The following is a 16,535-nucleotide window of genomic DNA, read 5'->3' on the forward strand; positions in this document are numbered from 1 at the left end:
ATGGACATACACTTCGATTTCTCTTGGGCAAAATTCATGTAAGGGTGAAATGACTGCTTGTATGTTTAATGTTCAAGAAGCTGCCAATTTGTTTCTGAAGTGAGTGCACCACGCACATTTCCACAAGCAGTGTGTGAGTCTTCCAGTTGCCCCACGGCCTCAGCAACACTTGCTGAAGCCGGTGTTTTTCATTATAGCCACTCTAGTGGCTGTCTAGGGGTGCATCACTGTGGGGTTTGTTTGTATTTCTCTCAATACGATGACTAGTGACGTTGGGCGTCTTTTCGTGTGTGTGTGTATACACATGTCTATATCTCCTTTGGTGAACAGTTTGTGGTAGTCTTTTTTAAAATTTTTTAAAACTGAATATAATTGATTCACAAAGCTGTGTTAGCTTTTGGTGTACAGCAGGGTGATTCAGTTATACACATATATTTAAAATATTCTTTTCTATCAGAGTTTATTACAGTTTATTATATACAGGTCCCTGTGCCACACAGTAGGACTTTATTTTACATATGGTAATTTATATCTGCTAACCCCAAACTCCTAATGTATCTGTTGTCTACCCTCTTCCCCGTTGGTAAACGTAGGTTTGTTTTGTGTGTCTGCGTCCACTTCTGTTTACGGACAGGTTCGTTTGTGCCGTATTTTAGATCCCACGTATAAGTGATATCATACGGTATTTGTCTTTCTCTTTGACTTCCTTCACTTGGTATGATAATCTCTAGTTGTATCCATGTTGCTACAGATGGTATTATTTTCTTCTTTTTTATGGCTGAGTAATATTGCATTGTATATACGTACCACATCTTCTTTATCCATTCCTCTGTTGATGGACATGTAGGTTGCTTCCATGTCTTGGTTATTATAAATTGTGCTGCTGTGAACATTGGGCTGTGTGTATCTTTTCCAGTTAGAGTTTTTTTTTCCCCAGATACATACCCAGGAATGGGATTGCAGGATCATATGGTAGTTTTTTAGTTTTTTAAGGAACCTCCATACTCCTCGCCACAGTGGCCGCTCCAGTTTACATTCCCACCAGCAGTGTGGGAGGGTTCCCTTTTCTCTGTCCCCTCTCCCGTCTGCCTTTTTTTTGATGCTTTTATTTATTTGTTGGCTGTGCTGGGTCTCTGTTGCTGCGCAGGCAGTTCTCTCGCTGCGGAGCGCAGGGGCTGTTCTTCACTGCGGTGCGTGAGCTTCTCTCTGTGGTGGCTTCCTTGTTGCGGGGCACGGGCTCTGAGGCGTGCCGGCTTCCGTCGCTGCAGCCCCTGGGCTCAGGAATCACGTCTCCCGGGCTCTAGAGCACAGACTCACTAGTTGTGGCTCATGGGCTTAGTTGCTCCGCGGCATGTGGGGTCTTCCTGGCCCAGGGATCAAACCCATGTCTCCTGCATTGGTAGGTGGATTCTTTACCACTGAGCCAGCAGGGAAGCCCCTTTTGCCTATTTTTTTAATTGAATTGTCTGTCTTCTTGAATTTATAGTTCTTAATTCTAAATGAATGTTTGCTCTCAGATGTAGGTTTTAAAGTATTTTCTCCCCAGCCTGAGGCTTCCCTTTTAACTTTATTAATAGTGTCTTTGCAGAGCAAATGTTTTTGAACTTTTTATTATTAAATAATTATTATTTAATAATAATTTTTTTTTAGTTCACCTGTTTTGTTTTTTAAACTGTATTAAGAAACCTTTACCAGACCCAGGGTCACTAAGATTCTCTCCTGTGTTTTCCTCTAGAAGTTTTACTGTTTCAGTGCTTCTATTTAGGTCTGTGATGCAGCTGAGCCTGGCTGGTAAAAACACCGACATGCTGGGATGCGTTATCCTGCGTTTCCCGGTGGGAACCTTTGGTCATCCGGTATCAGTGCCGCCCCAGCCCTGCCGTCTCCTTCTGGGGGGACCCCCAGCCCTGCGTCCCCCCTCTCTCCTCTGATCACCTTCCAAGGTAGGGGCCATCATACTTCTGAGAACACTGAGACACACACAGGAAAGTCTCCCTGGCATCCCCGACTCCGTCCCCCACCACCCCACTGCTGCCAGCATTCGTGTCGCCGCCTCGCTGCCTGTTGCTGCCTGCGGGCTGGGCTGGGGCCCGCAGTGACACCCACCCCTGTGGGCCCTCTGCTTCTCTCCCCTGCTCTGCAGGGTCATATCCACCAGCAGGCTTCTGTGTCTTTAAACAGACTTCTCAGGACCCTGCTCCTGTCCACCAGCACGCCAGTCCTCCTCCCGGCGGAGCGTCTGTCCCGGACCACCTCCAACAACCTCTCTCACATCCACTTCCGGCAGAGTGTCCCCACCATCGTGTTGGAGCCGCTCTTGTTCGGGACATCAGTTACCTGCGTGCTGCTGATGCCGTTCTCCGTCCTCTCCTGGACCGGCAGGAACACTCCAAGGATCTCTCAGTCCTCGCCGGGACCGATGAGAGTGCTCCAGGGACAGATGCTCATCTGCTTACTGCTGCTTCCTTCTGACACTCGCTCACATTTGGCTTCCAGGGTGCTGTGGCCGGCAGGATTGCTCTCCTGTCTCGCTGGGTGGTCTGCATTTCCTGGGCTGGTCTCCCTCTCCTGTGTTCCCTCCTTGGGGTGCAGAGCCTTAGACTCAGGCCTCACCCCTCTTCCCTTCTCTTTGGTTTGCTTCACCTCTTGATGATTCATTTCACGGCCTGGAATATCATCCGTATCCCAAGATGCTCAGATTTTATCTCCAGCGTGAATCTCTCCTCTGGCAGCTGGACTTGATTTAGGCTCAGCATCTCCAGTCGGATCTGAAAGGCATCTCAGAGTCATCACGTCTAAAGCTAAGCCCTGCCTTCTACCCAGACCCACTCAGTCGGATGTCCTCTAGTTTCAGTGGTTGGCATTGCTGGCCTTGAGCTGCTCAGACCTTAAAACCTCCCTCTCCGATTTCTCCACATCCTGCATCCAACCCATAGCAGATACTGATGGCTACATTTTTAAACTATTGCTAAATCTAGCCTTTAGATCTGACTTCCAGGTTATAGAGAGCTACAGAGGAAGAGGTGAAAATAACTCACGAGGAAAGGGCCAGACAAATCCAGAAAGTGGACTGTTCCGCGGGACAATTGACTCGGTCTGTTCAGCAAGAAAGGAGTGAACAGTTCTAGATCAGAGGGCCCAGACAGACAGACACTGACCGAACACGTCGGATGGCTCTTCTTGGAAGACCTACCTTGGCCAGCAACGTGGACACCCCCAAGGACGTCGTGTAAGGTGGTAGCCGACCGGCTGCCAGGAGGCCAGACTCCATCCGTGACGTCCGGGAGGTGTCTGAGGTGGTCAGACTCGTGGAGCGGTGGCTGCCAGGGACTGGGATTTGGGGAAACGGGGAGTTGCTATTCTGCAAGTACAGAGTTTCCGTTCCACGCGATGCACAAGCTCTGGGCCTGCCGTGCTGCCCTGCACCGGGGCTAACGACTGAACCCCGTCCTTGAATGTCTCTCGAGAGGGCAGAGCTCACGTTAAGTGTTCTTACCACAGCTTCAAAAACAAAGCAAGTACAGTGCATGACGCTTGGGTTTTGTTTGAACAAAGACACCTCAAGGATATAATGGAGGAGATGTGAATGTAGACTGAATATCAGATGGTATTCTGGGGGCGTTTCTTTGTTATGTGAGGTGTAGCATCAGAACCGTGGTGGGTGAGGTGAAGGTAAGTGCCTCACTTATCAGAGGTGTATTGTGGAGTTTTTAGGACTAAAAAAGGTTTATGATGAAAATTACTCGCTTTACTGCTGCTGTATTGGTCTAGCCGCCCTGATCGTGTTAATTTCCAGGCTAGCATCGGTGTCTCTGCAGTTGCCTGTCTGCAGACTGACGTGCGTGCAGCAGCCAGAGGGTTTCTTGGTCAGGTGTCCAGCTTCAGGCCGACCCTGGCGCCCCAGGTCACTCAGGGTGAAAACCGAGGGCCCACAGTGACACATGAGAGCCCACGTGACCTGCACACTTGGCTCCATCCTGACCTCACTTTCCTGTGTTCTTTGCCGCACTGGCTCCAGGCTCATCCTCACGCGTCCCCTGCCCCAGGGCTTTGGCACGGCCTGGCCCGCTGCCCCCAGTGTTTATCAGTCGGACCTCCAAATGCCACTCCTCCTCACCAGCCGCCAGGCACCCTGATAGCCGTCCGTCTCCCCATGTACCCCCCACCCCCCGACCGCCTGTTTAACTCGCTGCCGCCCTCACCTTCTGGACCCACTTGTCCGGCTCTGCAGTAGGTGTTCTGTAAACGTTAGCTGAGTGAATGAATATGGAATTACAAGTGTTGACTTTGAAATGAAAAGAAAGCAACTTTTATCTTCTTTTATCCTTTATCTCCAAGAAGAGTTCCCTGCTCTTATGTCATTCTCTATCAAGTTTCCCTGACGCCAATATCCCGAGGAGACTCAGGCCCCACGAGTTGAGGTCGAAGTCCTTTGATTCTGACACTTAGGGCAGGCTTAGCCTTAAGGCCCAGTCCCATGGGACCGCCCCCACCGCAGACGCCACGTGGATATGGGCGGGGTCCTGGGGCACCCACACTCCTGCCCAGCCAACTGCAAATGCTGGAGTTCCTATGAACCCCCTCGCGTTTGATACTTGTGAGAATGGCACAAAACTCAGGAAAGCCCTGTGCTTACAATAACAGTTTTATTGTAAAAGATCCAACTCAGGAACCAAATGAAAGAGTTGTCCAGGGGAGCGTGGGGTTGAGGGCAGGGCAGAGCTCCGTGCCCCTGGCGCACTGCCCTCCCAGCACAGGGCTGTGCTCACCCACCCTGAGGCTCCTGAACTCTGTTGTACGGAGTTTATTTGGGGGTTTCACTACAGAGCCCTAAGTGAAGTCATTAGCCTCAGGGAAGTTTGAACTTTATCTCCATCCCTTCCTGGAGGTTGGGGGTGGGGCTGTACATTCCTCTGGGACCAGCCATGGTCCTAAAGCTGTCTAGGGGTCCCACAGTGAGTCACCCCCTTAGCATTAGCTCTAGTATGGCTAGAAACAGCTCATGATGAATTGTAAAAGACACCCCATCGCTCAGGAAACTCACAGGGTTTTAGGAGTTCAGCCTCAGGAACCAGAGACGACCAAACCTATTTCTTGTTCTATCACAACCACATATTGATTGAAAGAGCCAGATCAGAAGTTGTAAGAGGTGCCTCTCAGTGCCGTCAGGTTTTATATTTCAGAGACCAAGAACAAGGGAAAAGAAAGAGATGAAATGACGGTCAAGCTGTGGACAGTGGTGGAAGGGCTCTTTGGGCCTGTGGGACCGGATCGCCTGCCTTGGTTTAGATAGAGCCTGTCCCTTCGGAGCCTGTGTTGCTCATTCGGACACAGTCGGGGCTAAAGCATAGTTCACTTTATTTTTGTTGTCATTAAGGATGTAAAATATAAATATCATAGCTAACTCTTCAATATCCATTTAATGGCAGAGAACCAAAATGATCATTTTAGGTAATGAAAAGATCATGAGAAAGTAGACCTAAGAATCAACATATCTATTTAAAAAAATAGTGAAGTTTGCTACTAAAAATGCCTTATTAAGCATATTTGTATAATGTAGCTGATGCGCTTTGTTTATAGTAGAAACTGACCCAGCGCTGTAAAGGAGCTGTACTCGGTGGTTTTAATGCCTTATTAAGAAATTAAATCAAACTGCGGTGTTTGTTTCAGACCTCCTCTTCATTTGGGGGATTCAGGAAGGATATTATGGTACTTTAATAATTGCAGCAGTAGAAATAAAATTTAATGTTTTGGTTTCTGTGGAGGCAGTTGACTACAGGAAGACAGTGTATTTGTGGAATTACATGAAGGATTAAAGTTAATGGGCTTTTCCTTTAGCTTAAGCCGTGACAAAGAAGCTATAGCCAAGTAGTTGTGTTACTGGAAAAGTCGAGGAAATGGCTTTGTATGTTTTGTGGTTGGTTTGTGTTGTATTCTTAGCAGAGTCAGGATGTAGTAAGAAGCTAAAGATAGTCCCTTACTCATGAGGAACACTCCCAGTAAGATTATCCCTTGTTGGTTACATATCTATGCAGAACTATAATCTGTTACGATTTTGGAGAAGATTGCCTTTATGTTGTTTGATCCTAGCCTGAGAACCTTAATTAGGGTTTTTAAGAAAACACTGGAAATTGTCAACAACGTAGAGAAACAGAGTTATGGCTAGATGCTGGCACATTGAGTCAAAGTTCTTGACTACAAAAAGTCACTTTAAATGGAAGCCGGCTGGGGACCACTGTTCCTTTTTTTTTTAAATTGAAGTGTAGCTGATTTACGGTGTTAATTACTGCTGTGCAGCCAAGTGATTCAGTTTTACATACACGTTCTTTTTAAAAAAAATACTCTTTTCCATTATGATTTCTCCCAGGATGTTGAATACAGTCCCCTGGGCTGTACAGTAGGACCTCGTTGTGTATCCATTCTCTGTCCAGCAGTTTACATCTGCCAACCCCGACCTACCCCCAGCCCTCCCACACGTCCTCCCGCCCCGCTCCCAGTCCCCTCTCTGCCTCCGTGGTTCTGTTCTGCTTCACAGATAGTTCACATGTGTCGTAGTTTGGATCTGTGGACTCCTGTTGTTGCTGTTGTCTTCCACCCAAGCGGCAGATGGGAAGCTTATTCAGTAAAAGTGCTGTGACTTTGTCCAAACGTTGTTCGGTGCTGGGGACTGCCGTGTGTCAGACCCAGGGTGCTCTGCGGACAGTGGTGGCCGGGACTACTCATCTGTTGTCAGAAAAACGGCAGTTCCATCAGCTGTGCCGCTTAACTGCGTGAGCGTGGGGCGATCACTCGCCTCCTGAGTCTGACGTTCCGCAGTGTCACGCAGGGACACTGATAACCTTCCTGGCAGGGTCACCGTGAACGCGGAGTGCCGGGCTCCGTGGCGTGGACGCTCCCGGCGCTGAGTACAGGGTAGTAACAGCTGCCTGGGCTGTCCTTCCTTCTCTGCTCAGGCGCCGTTTTGGGGTTCTGACGCGGTGGTCCTTTTAGGAAGAAACAACCTGTATCATAGTGCTTGGCTTGAAATGTTTTATTCAGATTTTTCCAAGTTCTTCGATTTGTGTTACTCTAAATTTGTAAATGAAGTATTTCATAGTCTTGGAGTTCTCAGAGTGTATAGTTTCTTAAACATTGTAAAGCGTTCTTTTTTATAAGTTAAGGGGTTTCCTGTTGAGGTGAAAGTCTCTCTTAGCTGTGTGACCCTGAATCACAACTCAACCAGTAAGTCTAGTGTGCCTTTGGCTTTGGGTGAGCATCCCCCACTTAGCACCAGACTCACAAGTTGCGCTGCTCGTGAGTCCTTCTTATTTGGAAAGACTGTTAACTTGGCTGGCAGTGATAATGATTTTTAGATTATGGTTTTTTCAATGATTTAAGTATTAAAAATATGAAATTTTTTATTTTCTGAATTATTTTCATGGTAATTCTTTAATATTTTAGTAGAATTCACTTACATTATCGTTTTTTCTTTGCATAATCTATTGTTGCAAGAGGTTTTAAGCCAAGAGGCCTCTTTTTGGGGGCTTGTCGGCCCAGTGTGTGTCGCGCTCCATCCTTCTGGTCCCGTGACAGTCAGACTGGGGATGGAAACAGACTGGCTTCATCGTTTGCAGTTTCCTGCGAGTTTAGAATTGGGATTGGCTGGGGGCTGCTCTTCAAAACTCTCTCCTTGAACTGGCATGGTGAAGATTTGGAGCATGTGTGGAGACACAAAGCTGGTCTTCAGAAAGAAAATGTATAGACGGGCAGAAGCAAAGGGGAAAGTCAGGCGAGCACCTTCCAGACTGCTAACAGCCTTCCTGTCCTTGGTCTAGTTCTCGAGGAGGCCCCACTGCCTTTCTGTACTGTCACGTACCTCAGCGGTCTTCCTCAGTTTCCTTCTTTTTGCAGTTTTACTCAAATTAGTTTCGACTAAAGAAGCTACATTAAGCTTGGAACAAAAATAGTTGAGTGTGAATATCTACATGCAGAAGAATGGAGCTAGACCCTTTGCTTACATTATGCACCCGGGTCATAACCTACCAAAAACACGCCCACGTTGAAAACTAAGGCTGTTGAAAATCACAGAAGACATAGGAGTGAGTCCTCCTGACCTTGAATTAGGCAAAACCTTCTTAGATATAGTACAAAAAGCAGACATAGATGAAATTGAACTTTATCAAGATTAAAAACAATTGTGCCATAAACTGTGCCATCAAGAAGTTGTAAAAAGATAACTCACAGAATGCAAGGCAGTATTTACACATCTTATGTCTGATAAGGGGCTTTTATCCTGAATACTGAAAACAAAAACAAAAACTAACAACTCAAAAAAAACAACCCAGTTGTTAAATTGGAAAGACTCTGAATAGACTTGTCCAAAGAGGATATACAGATGGCCAATAAACACATGAAAAGATGCTCCACGTTATTAGTTATTACAACGATGCAGATGACAACCACAGTGAAACAGTCCTTCACATCCGTGCTGACAGACACAGCTAAAAAGAGGGATAGCACCAGACAGCAAGACTGGAAAAAATGGAGCGGATGTGTGCTGCTGGTGAGAATGTAAAGCGGTACAGCTGCTTTGGGAAACAGTTTAGTCACCTTTCACGTGTTAAACAGGGTTGTTAGGGGACCCAGCAATTCTGTTGCTAGGCACATACCCACATGAAGCATGTATATCAGCTGATGAATAGATAAACAAAGTATAGTGTATCCATAAACAGAAAATTATTGAGCCTTAAAAAGGAAAGAAGGGATGACACATGCTGCAACAGGATGAACTTTAAAAAACATGCCGAATGAAGGAAAGCAGACACAAAAACCCACACAGTGCATAATTTCACGAAACGTACAAAACGGCAAACTCATGAAGGTAAAAAGCAGATTAGTAATTGCTAGCGGCTAAAAAGAGAAATAGGAGTGATGGCTAAATGAATAAAGGATTTCTTTGGGAGATGATGGAGAAGTTCTAAAATTAGATTGTGGTAATGTGAATATACTAAAATCCACTTCAAACAGGTGAGTTGTATGGTCTGTGAATTATATCTCAATTAAAGAAATTAAAGAGACAATAAAGTGAATATGTTAACTTTGGTACAGGCTTCAAGAATAATCATCGTAGATTTCTATGGAGATAACTTATTCGTAACTTTTTTCATAAATACATGTGCCTAAATAAGTACATCTTTTTTAATAATAAAATTTTGAAACTCTAGATAGCATGTTATTTCATTTAAAGATAACTTGAAATTTAGTACTGATTGTGCATATCAGTTTGAGTGACAGTTTAAATTGAGACTGTTGATTTTGTCCTAACATGTTTTTCTGGTTGCTGTTACATTTTTTGGGTGAATGGAGACAGTTATGTTGTGAATAGATCTTTCAACTCAGCACTTGCTAGAGCAGGTCAGAGGTGTTCAACTTGTGGTCTTGAACAAATACAATTTAATTTCTTAAAGCATCTGTGTCAAGAACTTCAAGGTGAATATCGTGCCAGGCTAAAAGCTTTTTTTTTTCTTTCTTTCTTTCTAGTATTTATAGGAGTTTTGGAGGTTTTCCTGAGAAAAATAAGCATAAGTATGTTCAGGTTATATCCTTGTTTCGGTTTGTTTGTCCACACCGAATCCAAGTGTTATCTTAGATTTAGGGCTTCTGCAAACAGAAACAGTATCCAATTTTGTCTGATGCCTACTATTATATAAACAGGCCTCTGTTTATACTATTTAAGCACATTAAAATTTTAGTAATGTTGGTGACCTTCAAAGTAGTAGGGGATGAAAGGCATTGAAATACTAACTGAATAGCTTATTTTAACCTTCTTCCTAATATATTTCATTGACCTTTTTAAAACAATTGTCATTGACTTTGACTGCTTTTAGATATTAGTATGGTATCTGCTAATTCCAGATTAGTGTATAATTTTAAAAATATATTTAACTTTTATCTTATCACTTTTCACCTTTTAGCTTGTTTTTGATTAAAAAATATTTTTAACGAGCTGATAATGGTTGATTTTAGAGAAACTTACTGTAATTACATTCAGTGTCATGTATTATTTTGTGACTTATATGTGTCAAATACATTTTTACATAACAATTAAGTGATGATGCAAAATGAATTTCATTTGTGTTTGTGTATGTGTGTGTTTTGTTTTAGCTTGAGAGCTACATGATCTTAATATGCTAGCTTTTTCTTATTTGCAGAGATCCTGTGTATTTTGATGAAAATTGGTTAAACAGAATCAAAACTGAAGTAGGAGATAACTGGAGGCTAAAGGTATTTTATTTTTATGTCTTTTGCTTGGGCGACTGTGACACTTGCTGACTTTTGGTCTGATGTGTCTGAAATAGCATTTGGTGAATAGTAACTAAAGATGGGGGTCAGCTGAGACTGCTCACCACAGTGCTGTCTAGTGAAGCATAGTGACCAGGCCCACAGCCCAGCCCAGTGCTCACGTCAGCCCTTCAGAGCCTGAGTTTCCCATTTATAAAATGAGGGTTGTGACAGGATCCACCCCACGGAAATAAACGAGTTAATGCATGTAATGTACTTAGGACAGTCACGTTAGTTGCTAGTGTTGTTATTAAAGATGAGGAAATACTGATCATTACTGTGTCCACAGCACTCAGAGAATGAATTATTTTTATTTCCATTCTAATAACCTTAGTTTTCAGTACTTCTCAAGCATCTTTGAGCGAAACCCACAGTGAGAAATGCAGTTCACAGTGAAGCCTCCCACCCGCCCAAGTGTCTGTGCATGTGTAGTCAGATAAGTTTCTAACCTTGCTCTATGCAGTAATGTTTTTATTTTATTTTTTAAAAATACAGATCACAGCCCATCTGTAAATTTTTTTTTTTACCTTTCTGTCTTGAAATGATTATAGACTCATATAGCGGGTTGGGAAAAGAAAAGTACAGAGAATTTCCACGTACCGATCCCCCGGTTTCTATGAAATCTAAGGACTGATGTGGATGTACTGTGCAGTGTATGCGGCCCTGCCTGGCTCTGTCCACATGCGTGTCCCTGCATCCGCACACACCACCCACGTCACCCGGGCCCTCGGCCGCTGCCGCCTCCCTCTCCATCTCTGTAATCTTGTTACACAGAATCATTCTGTGGTCATAACTGGCGGTGTGGAGAACTCTAGAATCATTTATTTTTGACACAGCTTGTTGTTGTTTGTTATTTACTCGCTAAAAGTCGTGTCCGACTCTTTGCAGCCCCATGGACTGTAGCCCAACCAGGCTCTTCTGTCCATGGGATTCTCCAGGCAAGAATACTGGAGTGGGTTGCCGTGCCCTGCTCCAGGGGATCTTCCTGACCCAGGGATCAAACCTGCCTCTCCTGCGTTGGCAGGCGGGTTCCTTACCCCTGAGCCAAGGGAAGCCCTTGATACAGCTTAGTAGTGACTCAAATTCAGATGAGTGAGCTTGTGAAATCCCTGGACTTAGGACGGGCCAAGCTTGGTTTGTTTTATATTTCCATAAAGCACATGTTTGAGGAAAATATTTATTCATTGACTAGACATTGGGTCTGACAGAATCTAATTCCTCTTTTTCACTAAACTCAAGTTAATGGATGCTGTTTAATGACACTGTTTTAATTTCGAAATAGCCTTTCAAGAATAGGCAGTTAAAGAGGTAGCTCTTCAGTGTTACGACATAGAAATCAGGCTGCTCATCAGCTCGTTTGCTACTAAAGGAGCTGCGTGCTCCACTCCTGGGTACACGGTTTGTACACAGACACACACACAAACCCACACAGTCGTCAGTGTCAGGAGGGTGGCAGGCAGTAACCCAGAGAAGGGGAGTGTTTATCACGTCCTTCGTGTTCAGAACTGACAGGCGCCACTCTGGTTTGCATTCCTGTTCTCTGTATCATATCCTGTGTTCTATTTCTTCAGCTGTATTTCTTAAATTTTAAGATGCCATTGATTTTAAGCTACCGTTGATGAATGAATAATAAGATTTGTCGTTTTTCCAGTGGAGAATAAACTGCCGTTTTAAACTAATGCATTGATCTTCAAGACTTTTTCGAAGTTAAAATGTTAAAAGATAAATGAACACCATAGAACCAAAGAAAGTATAGATTTCCTATGACTCCAAATTTTCTTAGGGATGCGAACATGTTTAATTTATGAGTTGTTTTTTTTTTAAGGATGATGTTTTCAGTTAATTGTCTTCCCTTAAAACTAAGCATGGCTTCGATGACCCTGAGCCCCACTGCTGTGGAATCTTTTCTTTCATGGCTCCCACTGCTCCTGCCCTCTGTCCTAGAATGTCTTCCACTAGGAGCATCCACCAGGGGCAGCCAGGTGGATGATCAAAGGGATCCTGCCGTGTGTGCACCCTGACACAGATCCAGCCACACGAGTTGGGTCCAGAAAACAAGGGAGAAAATGCAAGTCTGCAGGAAATAGCGCAGGTGACTGTGCCTGTGGTTTCCCCCAGGGGCAAAAGCAGGAGCCTGCGCTCGGAGTTGAGTGGCTGCTAGTCCCTCAGCCTGTCTTGTTACTGAGATGCTCCTTACAGCACTGTTGTCTTGCAATGCTGAGCATTGTACAGACATTTAAAGATAGTTTTTTTTAACCTAATGGCTCCTAAATATTTTCTTGGTCTCAGCTAAATGAACACACTGTTTTTCTGACCATGGAGGAGCTTTGAGACATTCTTTCATAGGTGACAACCTGTTTTCGTAGGTTGCTTTGTGAGGATAATTTTGACTATAATTTTTGCTTAATTCTCTAACTTTAGAACTTAACCTCTGTATAAGATGTAACTCTGCTTTTCTGGGGAAAACGGCACTGAACTCAAGTCTTCAGTAAGCATGCCACATTTTTTTTCTTTCCCTGCAGAAAATCTACATACCTTGATCCTACTGCTAAGTCTTCTGCAATTACCTTCTGATTCTGTCAATGTGGTCAGAACATTGAACATTTAATTTAATAATTGGAAGCTTAATTAATTTGCTTTATAAATCTCTTAGATCAAATAAACCATTCAGAGTCCTTTTTTATGATGGTGATTCAAATGTACTGTTGAATTTTATTTTTTATGTTTACTTTATGATTAACAAGAATGATTGTTGATTCAGAAAGTTTTTAGCTTAAAGTGTGTTTTCATCTGTGGTTGGCTTTTACCCAGTTGTTTTTTTCTCTCTTTAAACAGATAAGCAACTTAAAGAAAATTTTGAAAGGAATCCTGGATTACAATCATGAGGTAAGGACATTCTTTTCATTTTCCTTGGAAGTATTACTATAGGATAGTTTAATTTTCCAGTACTTGAAAATAATTTCAAGTAAAGGAAAAATTAACTCAGAATTAATAATCAGCTTTATTTTCCATTGTATAGTCTCTATGATGTTGGTTCAGGAAACCAGCTATTAAGTGAATTTTAGATAAATAATCTTTTTCACTATAATATGGATAGTTGGTGAAGGGTTACTCATTTATGTAAGCTTTCCTTTCTGCTATCTGTTAACTGTCTCCTATCTCTCCTTACTCATGAAGGTGCAAAATTACTGACAAGTCCCTTCCCTGCTTCCGTCTTATTCCTTGGCAGACTCCCATCCTAAGATTAACTCAGTTTATCCAGTGAGTCTGTATCAGGATGGTCAGGACATCGATGGGGAAAAGAATCAGGCAGTGGAACTAGTTTGTCTTTAGATTTCGTGATCACAGATAGCAAATGAACACACCACAGCCTAGAAACACCTGTTACTTCCTTACTGTTTTTCTCCACAAACTGACTTGCATTTAAGCCTATGTCTGCGCTTAGGTTATCTGTCCTCATCATCTCAGCACGTGACCCCGCCGTCCACCCTCCTGTTTCAAGTCCAAGCCCTGCAAATCATCCTACGGTCCTCCTCCTTCTGATGCCCTCAGCAAGGCCTGTTGGTTAACTCTCCAGAATGCCATTTTCTCCGTCTCTGCTGCCAGCGCCCTACACCAGGCAGTCATCAGCTTTTGCTCGGGTCGCTGGTGTAGCCCAGCCGGTGGCCCTGGCCTTACTCTTGCCCCTCTGCCATCTGTTCTCCACTCTCAAGCCAGGCTACTTTTTTTTTTTTAATGGAAATTCAGTTCCGTCACTCTCATCCCCCACATCATCCTTCTTGGTCTCCTTGTTGTGTTGAAAATGAAATCCTCACTTCTCACCAGGAGCCGCCGGATGCCACGCGACCCCCTCTCCTCCTCTTTGACAGCTCTGTGCTCACCTCACATACTGCAGCCACATTGGTCTTGCTTTCGTGCTTTTAGGGTCTTCTTCACTGTACCATCATCAGACAGAAACCTACCCAGTTGTCCTCAGATACTTCGTTTAGGGCCAGTCTCCCTTCTCTTTCCTGATATGGGCATCTTGCTATTAGCATTTTGGAGTCACACAGAGTGAAAGTGACCAGGGGAATCCTGCTTCTGCGGGCGTGAAACTACCTTCAGTTTTTGCTCTTTCCGCTGCCCCCGGGTTTTAGAGCCTCTTGGGCTCTACTTCTCTAGAGAGTGCACAGCCAGTCCTCCGGGGGAGATGGGGGGCTCAGTAGTGTCCACATCACATACAAGATTAGAGACTAAGTTGCCGTAACTCAGGAGGGTTATAACTTACATGGGGGAGGTAGAAAGAACTAGGAATCGTGAGTGAGGTTGACTAGACAGCTCTGCTCTGAGCAGGGAGTTTCCGGTGCGGACGACTCCTCTCTCATCAGATTTTAGTTGGCCATGTAGATGTCACTGCAGCTCTCAAGTGTTTCTCTCTGGCCAGATTCTAGGGCAGCAGATCAATGACTTTACTCTTCCTGACGTGAACCTGATCGCTGAGCACTCCGACGCTGCAGAGCTGGGAAGGATGCTTCAGCTTATTTTAGGCTGTGCTGTGAACTGCGAACAGAAGCAAGGTAACATATTTGAAGTTAGCACGTGCATGTAAAATAACCGAGGAAAGTAGTTCATATTATTACGTGTATACAGATCGCATGTTCAAACAAGAACATCTTAAGGCCACTCATGAAGAATGCCCTTTTCTATGATTTTTACCAGTAATCTGTTTTCAAGCTTAAAAAGAGTTTAACAGGTTAGAACAAATTTGATTGCGATGATGTCCTTCCCCTTTCTGCAAGGCTACCTAATTCTTTGAGTAGATTATTTTTAACGACACTAAGTCTGATGAAATTTACTGTTAATTGGACAAGGTCCAGCCAAGTTAATTACTGATTAATAGTAATTAATACCTGTGATCAGTTCAGCTATGGGAACTTAAAATTTGATATTTTAGATGGCAAGATATGTAATTTACCTAAAATTAGATGTTTTAGATTGAAGGATTTATTTCATAGACACTTAACTGAATATATGTATCACGCTTGGGTTTGGGACAGTGTCAGTCGACCTAGTACCTGCCGTCGTAGAACTTTAAGTTGAGTGGGACGGGCATTTCTAAGTAAGTGCTTTGATTTTAAAAGGCAGATAAAAATTATTTAGCATAGTTCGTTAAATTCAGATAAGAATTTCTTACATGTTTATTCTGTTAGGAGAGTTCTCAGCTCTTGAAAGTGTGTAGCCATTAAGAGTGGCTGGTTACAGGGTCCAAATAGGAAAAGATGAGAATGTTACCTATATCTGTAGTCCTGTGGGAAAGCAATCATGATATTCATTGAGCTTCTCACACAGACCGCATGTTCTGTGTAACACCTAGATTGAGTTTTTCCCTGAAAATTATGTGAGCAGTGAACACTCTGAACAGGATTTTAACACCCCACTGTCCGGAGGGTGTTCTCTGTCCTCAGGAGCGCAGCTGAGAGCTTGCGTCAAATGCTGTGAATCTCTGGGTTGCTGGCACGCGGGATGCAAGGTGTGAGGCTGGCCAGGGGCTCTGCCGTCTACCTCCCGTCCCGGGATTCGGTGCTTGGCCTGCTTCCTCATGGCCCGAGTGAGGGTGTGAAACCCGATTGTCGTGAGGAGTCAGTGATCCTGTGTGTGTGTGTGCTCTGTAATCCATAAAGCGTGGCAGAAGCACGTGCTTTCTGTTCAGAGGATGTTTTTCAGTTTCTAGAGTGAAGAGCAACTGCTCAGAGCGTTGGCTCAGCATCCATTTATCTCGGCTACCTGACTTCTCAAACTAGGGCAGATACACAGTGGTGGATTTGAAAAAGCAAAGATTAGTAGTAAAAACACACTAATAATAATACTTAACTGAATGTCTCCCTTCTGCCTGGTAACCCAGCGAAGAACACTTTTTGTAGACTGGGAAACTGAGACTCATATAAGTATTATTCACCCCAGATCTCTTGCTCGTGAGAGGCCAGTGAGGACAAAAGCCTGTGTCTCTTCCACATGAGAGCTTGGTGCTCTTTGTGCCAAACTGTGCTGTAAGTTCTGGACCTAGACGCTCGCTTTTCAGGATAAGCTCTCTGATACAGCCCACCTCATCCTCCACTGCTCCTGAGTCTGCGCCCAGCAATCATACGTGCTTGGATTTTTAACTTTTAAGATTTAAATTATTTTTTTCCACTTTTCAAAAAGCGTGCACTAACCTGGTTCTCACGTCATTTTATGTC

The 16,535-nt window shown here is 44.0% G+C and overlaps 1 protein-coding gene across 1 annotated transcript in view; it reads left to right on the forward strand.

Annotated features, from left to right (window-relative positions):
- The window catches only part of HOOK3 (hook microtubule-tethering protein 3), a 92,139-nt gene that overhangs the window by 16,129 nt on the left and 59,475 nt on the right, over positions 1-16,535 (forward strand). The window contains exons 4-6 of the mRNA XM_010846449.1: positions 10,191-10,263; positions 13,156-13,206; positions 14,744-14,876. Coding sequence (XP_010844751.1) covers positions 10,191-10,263; positions 13,156-13,206; positions 14,744-14,876 — 257 coding nt within the window. The remainder of the gene's footprint in view (positions 1-10,190; positions 10,264-13,155; positions 13,207-14,743; positions 14,877-16,535) is intronic.

The sequence above is a fragment of the Bison bison genome, unplaced genomic scaffold (genome assembly GCF_000754665.1).
Source record: "Bison bison bison isolate TAMUID 2011002044 unplaced genomic scaffold, Bison_UMD1.0 scf7180017864236, whole genome shotgun sequence".
Taxonomy (NCBI): domain Eukaryota; kingdom Metazoa; phylum Chordata; class Mammalia; order Artiodactyla; family Bovidae; genus Bison; species Bison bison.